Source organism: Simochromis diagramma, unplaced genomic scaffold (genome assembly GCF_900408965.1).
Source record: "Simochromis diagramma unplaced genomic scaffold, fSimDia1.1 OVJJ01000802.1, whole genome shotgun sequence".
Lineage (NCBI taxonomy): Eukaryota > Metazoa > Chordata > Actinopteri > Cichliformes > Cichlidae > Simochromis > Simochromis diagramma.
In genome coordinates this window covers 3,121,437-3,129,182 of record NW_024387492.1, presented here as the reverse complement: position 1 = coordinate 3,129,182, position 7,746 = coordinate 3,121,437, and the positions used below count along the sequence as shown (strand labels likewise).

General features: G+C 41.6%; 1 protein-coding gene across 1 annotated transcript in view; it reads right to left on the bottom strand.

The window, feature by feature from the left end:
* Positions 1–294: 294 nt before the first annotated feature.
* Positions 295–7,746, bottom strand: part of selenoi (selenoprotein I) — a 12,809-nt gene continuing 5,357 nt past the window's right edge. Inside the window, exons 6-11 of the mRNA XM_040017405.1 lie at positions 6,061–6,323; positions 5,865–5,973; positions 5,728–5,776; positions 5,451–5,631; positions 3,840–4,019; positions 295–3,331 (exon numbers count right to left, since the gene is read on the bottom strand). Of these exons, the coding sequence (XP_039873339.1) occupies positions 3,224–3,331; positions 3,840–4,019; positions 5,451–5,631; positions 5,728–5,776; positions 5,865–5,973; positions 6,061–6,323 (890 nt within the window). The 3' untranslated portion in view covers positions 295–3,223. The remainder of the gene's footprint in view (positions 3,332–3,839; positions 4,020–5,450; positions 5,632–5,727; positions 5,777–5,864; positions 5,974–6,060; positions 6,324–7,746) is intronic.

Sequence of the window (7,746 nt, the reverse complement as noted above, 5' to 3'; positions counted from 1 at the left end):
CAGTGTATGAGGTGCTGCTCAAATCTGTTCGATGGGTCAGCTGTAATATTCACTGCTTTTAACCAATCAAATTTGCGCTGACACCCAAAAGCTTCAAAGACAACAGTCAGGATACTGTGGAAAGTTTCTCTGAATATTCTGCATGCAGCTAATAACATAGTGCTGTATGTAATCCCAGCGCAGCACTCTTACTACACGAGGTGAGTGAACGCTGCTCTCTGCTACCCTCAGGAGGACACTTAAGAAATGACAGGCTTCCAAGCCCTGAAGTTCAAACCTCAGTCAACAGCAAAATGTTAAAGAAAATCTATTTTTATTTGTTTCCGTACAGTCCTTCTTCTACTGGTTAAGTACAACATCACAAGAAGCCACACTGAGGCTCTGGAGCGTTTGCCAGAGCAGCATTACACAACAGCTTGGTTCATCTGAGGGTGGGTGGTTAAGACTTGCTAAGGAAGCAGCATGACAATTTTTTGTTTCCTTCTTTAAATAATAATTTTAAAAAATCCCAGATAACATTTTCTCTGATATGAATTCCCTGTTTGGATTGAGTTTGTAGTGTCTGCAACCTGGAGAGGAAATCCTACTGCTCCTTTCCACAGGATCCCAAAGACCTGGAGGTGATCTCATCAGCTGGTAAAGCAGCACAATTAAAAAAAAATCCTACAATTGTTAAAAACAAACAAACAAAACCAAAAAACCCTTAACATTGACACATTTAAACACTGTTCCATAGACCATTTTGTGTTTTGTGCTGCTGACTGGCATCACACCCCATCACGAACTGTCAGACAGTCAACAATCCCACTTACAGTTAAAAAAAAAAAAAAAAAAAAAAAAGGAAGAAGAAATAATAATATGTATTTACAGAGATATTCACACATACAGCGTATACACCCATACTCAAACAGACATGTACTCATGGAGCTGTACATACCCAGACAGTGCACAAACCCACCAGAGACACAGTTAGCTCACTGTGCCGGGCTTAAATCAGTCACAGTTGTTGCCATATTACTACAATCTACTTCATGAAGCGGGGCTCCATAAACATCATTTATTAAAACAAAAACTGTCCTATCGGTGTCAACTGTTATAATGCGATAATGGCTGAAAACAGGTACTGCGAATCACAATCACCTACTTAGCTGTCCATGTTCCTCCCAGCCATACAGGGACAGTAACTAGGTTGTGTTGTGGTCTCAGTGTTCAGTGATGCTCAGTAACAGTTTACGTACAAAACTTCTGCACAAGTGGTAAAACTGCAGAGATGATACCAGCGTTGTTTATATATCCCCAGTGCATGTTACCTATGTATCCTTAAAATAAAGAAGACTGTATAACGAGATGATGCTTACTATGACTGTAAATCGTATTCAGTCAGATAACAAACAAACATTAACTCCTGACCGGCCTGACTGTTCCTCAGCCCAGTCCAAGGTTTTCCTATAATTCTTATTCAGTGTTGAGTTTTGTCCTTTTATTTTCAGCTCACTGGTTCTTCCTGTCCCACCTTTCAATAAAGACTGAGGTACCCCAAGTAAACAAGAACTTTACATCTCATACTGGTTTTCTTCTGGTTTGGCTGGTTTTCAAAAACGGTGAAGCTCAAACTGGTGAAACTAACAACCTGAGCTGAACGACAACAAGCCTGCCCCTCTTCTCTCGGCATGCTTTAAAAACCAGTTTGATGAAAATCCAAGTACCGAGGCCATGACTGAATGGTTATCACACTGGATACATAGTTACAATCACAAGAGAGGAACAGTGTTTTACAGGACCGGAAAAAGCAACGAGAAGTTATCAGACACACTGCTGAGAAAAAACAAAAATAGAGGCGCTGACAGTATCAGTGCGAGGAGGGACCACGGAGCCAGGCGGTGCTGTGGAGTTCGCGGTGTCCCGTGCGACGACTTGTTCCCTCAGAGTGAGCCCGCTCCGTTAGCGGTTTTTGGACCCACTCTTCATTCAAGTGCTGCGCAACTTTACCACACACCATTGCCATAGCAACAGTTGAATCAAACCTCCCCAAAAGACGTGATGTATGTTAAAAAATGTTAAAAACTACAACCAAAACACAGTTTTAAAAAAAAGTGTTTAAAAAAAAGAAGAAGAAAAGAACGAATCAGCATGAAGACACGACACCTCAGATAGTAGGTAGAGTTGGGAAGCCAGTGCTCAGAGGTCAAAGTGGAAAGTTAGTAAAAGTCACCTGGGTTTGCTCTATAGTCAACTCTGTTCTAAGACGACAGCGCAGACAGTGAACTTCAGAGGGAAATTTGTACAATGTTTTACAGTTTCATTTAAGTTAGAAAAAAAGGATGCCCCAAATCCCCCTGACACATACCATTTATATATATATAAGTCATCTCATTAAAAAAAAAAGTGACAGAACCTTAAACACTGGACCCAGCTGTGGAGCCACATGTGGCCAGAGTTTGATGGTTTGGTCACGTTCAAGAACAACACTACTTGAGGCATTCCTGTTAATATAATAAAACTGAAATGGCATTTCCCCAAGGCATACGATACATTCATAATACTTTTAAGAGTACACGTGTGTGTGTTTGTGGCTGTGTCTATAATCAAATATCTGCCACAAAGTATTTATTCATCTGCATTAAAACAGAATAATGCATCTTCCTGTGTCAATTAGCTTGTACATTATCTTTGTGAAGACCTCGGGAGTGAGGGGAATTTCTGCCTTTCCTCACTTTGAGTCGGAACTTAGAAGACAGGCTGTGTGAGGTGGAGGCCTGGAGTAGAAACGTGTGCGGTTAAGGGTTAGGCATTGACTTGTTATGGACAATATAAGAGGAGGGCGGTCTGGGCACTGCGCTGGGACAATGAGGGCCCTCACGAAAGATAGCAGAACAAACGATGCGAGTGTTTATCTTTGCATGGCTCGTCTGGGCTCCTGTCCTCGCGACTGAAGCACATTTCCGTAGGAAACAATTGCACCTCATTGGCTCAACCAAGTTGGCCAATCATCAGTGACGGAAGCCAGAGCCCCTGGGCCCACCACACCGCTGACACCAGAGTTTGGTTGGTGGATAGGTTAGGGGAAGTGTGAGCGTGCGCGCTCAGAGTGACTGTGTGTTTTTGAAGACACTGGAAAAAGAAAACCCTAGTCCTTTCCACTTGCAGTGTTGTCATGGATGGAGGGGATGCAGTTTCCGCGGTGATGAAAGTGAAGTGTCGGTAAGCAGAGGAGGAGAGAAGCTTAAACCTCTGCTCCTTTCAAGCCGATTCGTTCCTCCTCCTGTCAGTCGCTGTTGGGCTTCTTGAGGGAGAAGGCAAAGATGTTGAAGTGGTTACTGAGCTGTTTTACCTAGCAACGAAAAAGGTAAAAACAGCAGTTAATTCAAATTCAAAGGCCTTCATATATTCTGTTTCAGTTCAGTTTTGCATTGAATGCAAAGTTTAGGAACACGAAAATGACTGGTCTCCTCAGGGTTCAGGTTTTGGGCCATTGCTCTTTAACATGCACATTTTCTCTCCAAGTTAAATCATATAGGACAGAAGCATTATTCATTACAGCTATACAGGCCATGCAGTAAGATGTATTATGTATAAAATGGCTACATAAATGAAGACCTTTTGGAATTTGGTGGTTTAACGTCTATAAGTTTTGATCTAAATGAACACAATCACTGTTTTTGGGGGCTTTTTAAGTGTCTTCTTAGCCTCAGTTGGCTGCGTGTTACTGGCACTGCTGCAGTGCTGGTAATCAGGATAAAGGCAGAGCTACAGCAACAAACACATCTTTGTCTTTGGAACAGCTGCAGCCTCTTTGCACAGCAGGGAATCAAACATGTTCTTTGCATATGTGCTCTTACCACAGACACGCCGTAGTGTATGTGCGCTAATACGACAGCAGCTGTCCACAAATAAAGCAGAAGCGTCTCGTTGGTGAAGACCCTGGTGATGGCTAACACCACCACCGCTGTCATGGGCAGTAACAGTATGCTCAGTGGCTGGCAGCGTGTGTTACTCATTTGACACACAATCAGCTTACACTGAAAGACAAACACATTCACAAAAAACACGTGAAAAAGCATTAACTATGTACTTCATCAAAAGTAATATGTATGGCATGTTTTGATTTCCAAAAACACGATAGTACCAGTTTGTTTTTTGATTTTCTAAAATAGATACTCAGCATCTTACAGACCGACGCCCTTCTATTTCTGAGGAATTCCATGAGGTCAGTAAAGCTACTGTTTCACCAACACTCAGGTATTAAACATAAATGTTAACCAGGCTGACATACACATTACTGTTAGCCTATATACTGTTTTAACAGTCACATTAGCCATCTGTTAAGTTATGGTTTAAGGCAACAGCTAGTAACTGTGGCTACTTGATAAAAGGATAACATTATTGTGGGAGTTAGGCAGCAAATGCTTGCCCCTCTGTGAGGTTAACAGACAGCATTACTTAACAGAAAAACACAATAAGTGTCTAAAAAGTGTTGTGTTGCTCCTAAAGTCTCACACTGAAGTTGAAAAGTTGAAGTCCACCAGCAGCTAAACAGAAACAGTGGCAGGCTACCTTAACAACTCATTTTAGAAAGAAAAATACTGTAGGGGTGGGCGATACATCGAATAAACTCTATGTATCTCAAGTTTTTCCACGTACGATGGTTAAAATGGCTTTATTGTAACCATCCAGTATAAGTTGCCACGGAAATATTAAGCTGTCTGAATGTAACTCACTCTAAATTTTCATTTCTCCCACATGCTGCGAATGCATCATTAACCCCGCCCCCCCTCCAACCAGAAAATGTTCTACCCGCGCACTGTGCTGAGCATGCGTGTCTATATACCAGCAGATAAGGAAAAATATGGTGATAGCAGGAGGATGTTGAACATAATGCTGTAATTTGCAAAACATGCCGTAAAACTACTGCCGCAAAAGGTAGCAGTACCAAGAAAACTTTCCACCAGCTCAAAAGTCATCCACTGCAAAATTAAGACTGTTTTAAACTCTGCAATCTGAACCATACACCAAAGAAAACTTTAAATAAGTAGCTGTGATACGAGCTACAACAACTATCGGCGAGAGAAACAGAAAAGCGGCACAGTAAGTCCGATTCCACAGGCTGGTTCGGGGGCACTGGGTTTCAAGACATATTGCGATGTATATTGTGTATCGCGATATAGCCGAAAAATATCACGATATTACATTTTCCTCACATCACCCAGCCAAGTCACCAGAAGCATATGAAATAAACAGGACTGTAGCTGAATACATGTGCATGGACCAGGACTATTGTAATCCATCTTTGACAAGTTGAAAAAACACAAATGAAATCTTTGGTATAGAAAATGGTATCAAGTATTTTCCTGGGTATCAGTACAGAGTTTGAAATTCTAGTGAGAAATTCTGACTGAGGAAACTACATTGCAGAGATGAAGGAAAAAAACAACACAAAATCACACACTTACCGTGACGTTGGCAAAAGCTGTCCCCACCATGAGGTAGAAGATCCTGGGCTGCAGCTCCAGGATGTTGGATGGAGAGTAGATCACCCAAATGGTGGACAGGACAAACAGAAGAAACGGCGAGAGGAAAGGCAGTAAACCTTCATACAGGTTGCTGTGCTTCAGTGTGTTATTCCTGTAACCCCTGCAAAAGCACCGTGGGAAAACAGTTAAGAACAGAATTAGCAAAGGCAAGAGAAAAAAGAAAATATGATCTAAAGCTGATATAAGTTGTGCTTACTTGAGGACGTTGTAGAGGCTCATAGGTAAGGTCACAGTGAAGGAACAAGCTGGAAATCAGCAGAAATTAGTTTCAGTTTCACTGCTTTGGCTAATGAATGAACATATTCAGTAACTGAGTAATTAAACACAGCTCACCAATGATCATAAAGGTGAAGAGGTCTCTGTAGAGAAGGTGAAAAATAACTGGCTGGTACCAGGTTTCCACACCCACAGCAGCAGTAACCAAGTAAACAAGGGAGATTGTCTGCAAGGAGACAGGACACAAGACAGATGTTTAGAAGTCTAGAGTAGTGTCTCACACTGTCAATCAACCAAATGCCCAAAAACTTACCACTTGGCTGATATCATATCCCCAAGGCAGAAACAAGATGCCAGTGTTATATTTCTCCCAGTGGGACAGTATGAAGGAGAACAGCACCACCCACAGTATGTAAAAAAGTGTGACCACACCGACACCACTCTCCGCACGCCCAAATATAGAGTATACAGTGGCCACAAAGAAGACACAGGCCCAGCTGTCCAGACCGTGGTCAAAAAGCTCCCCTAGCGGTGTGGAAGAGTTGGTGCGACGTGCCTGTTTGCCATCAACACCATCTATAAAAAGCACAGACAGACACAGATCAGCACATACAGTACAAGTTTATGGGGATATGTATATATGATGACATCTCTGCTCGGCTAAGGCTGAGCATAACTGGTCAAAGGGAGCAACATTCCTACTTCCCACTTCACTGTTACACCAACACAACTGGGCTTCATTCAGTTCACTCAGGAGCACAGCCTCACATGAAACATCACGGTTGCTTCACTTTAATGGTTCACAGAGTATGACGGAAGGATAGATAAGAAGGGATCAGTATAACTAACACAGATCATGTCAGTGGGAGAGCAACAGACAATTATAAAAAGATATTTATCATAAACTGCAATGAGAAAGTCAAAACTGAAAGTATGCCCAGAGATAAGAGGCTTTGTTCATGTCTAAACGTTCACATTTAATGTTACACGCAGTGATTACTGAGGTCATCAGTCATTAGGGCTGTGTGATATGACCAAAATCTCATATCCCGATATTAAGACATCTATCGTCCCGATAACGATATAAATCACAAAAATGTAACATTTCCTGTAAATTCTGTGAATCTCGGGCAGCTCGACTTGCGTGAAGTGTTTCCAGCTGGGCGTCGTGTACCTGGAGTCGAATGTTTTAACCGATACATGAAACGATACATTTTTAGACATAAGTTGTAACGGCCGCCGTTTTCTTTGTGAGTATTTATTACACAGCGTGCTGCGGGGGAAAAGCCTGTTCTAACGTTTGAGTCTAAGGTTTATTTTTTAGCACCTGGCGGCTCTTTTTTGCTTCTCATCCGTAAATACTCTGCATCTTTCACGTGATTCAGTTTAATTTTGAAAAGTCTCAACAGGATCTTGAGCTTTATTGTGAAACGTTTATGTGGAAAATAAACAAGCGGACACGCGGTGATTTTACGGTCCTTGTTGCTAACAACAACGCATATAAACAAGCGCTTGTCCGTCAGTAGTGTGGTTATATTAAATATAAGAGAAAGAGAGAACTTTAAGAAATTAATACAGCCACTACAGTGACCATCAAAATGATGAAAAAACATTGCCGTAAAGTTTATTTTGCGACACCACGAAACAAACGATAGCGTAAAATGAAACGATAGACGTTTTTATATCGTCATCCGATACATATCGTTATATCGAACAGCCCTATCAGTCATTCACTAATGGTGTTCAGGACAAAGAGAAGAAACGGAGAGAGGATTCAACTCTAACCTAACTCTGCAGTCCAGCAGGAATGGCTTACGTTTCAGGATGCTGCAGTGTGACCCTTCTCTACAGTCAGGGAATGAAGCTGCTTCAAAGTGTGAGATTATTATATTATCTTATGCCACGTTAGACCCCTAATTAAAGATTGTGAAATCATTATGTAGTTTTAGTTTGCATTATTCTCCTGAAGAGGTGATAACTATCACAGTTATTAAACTGA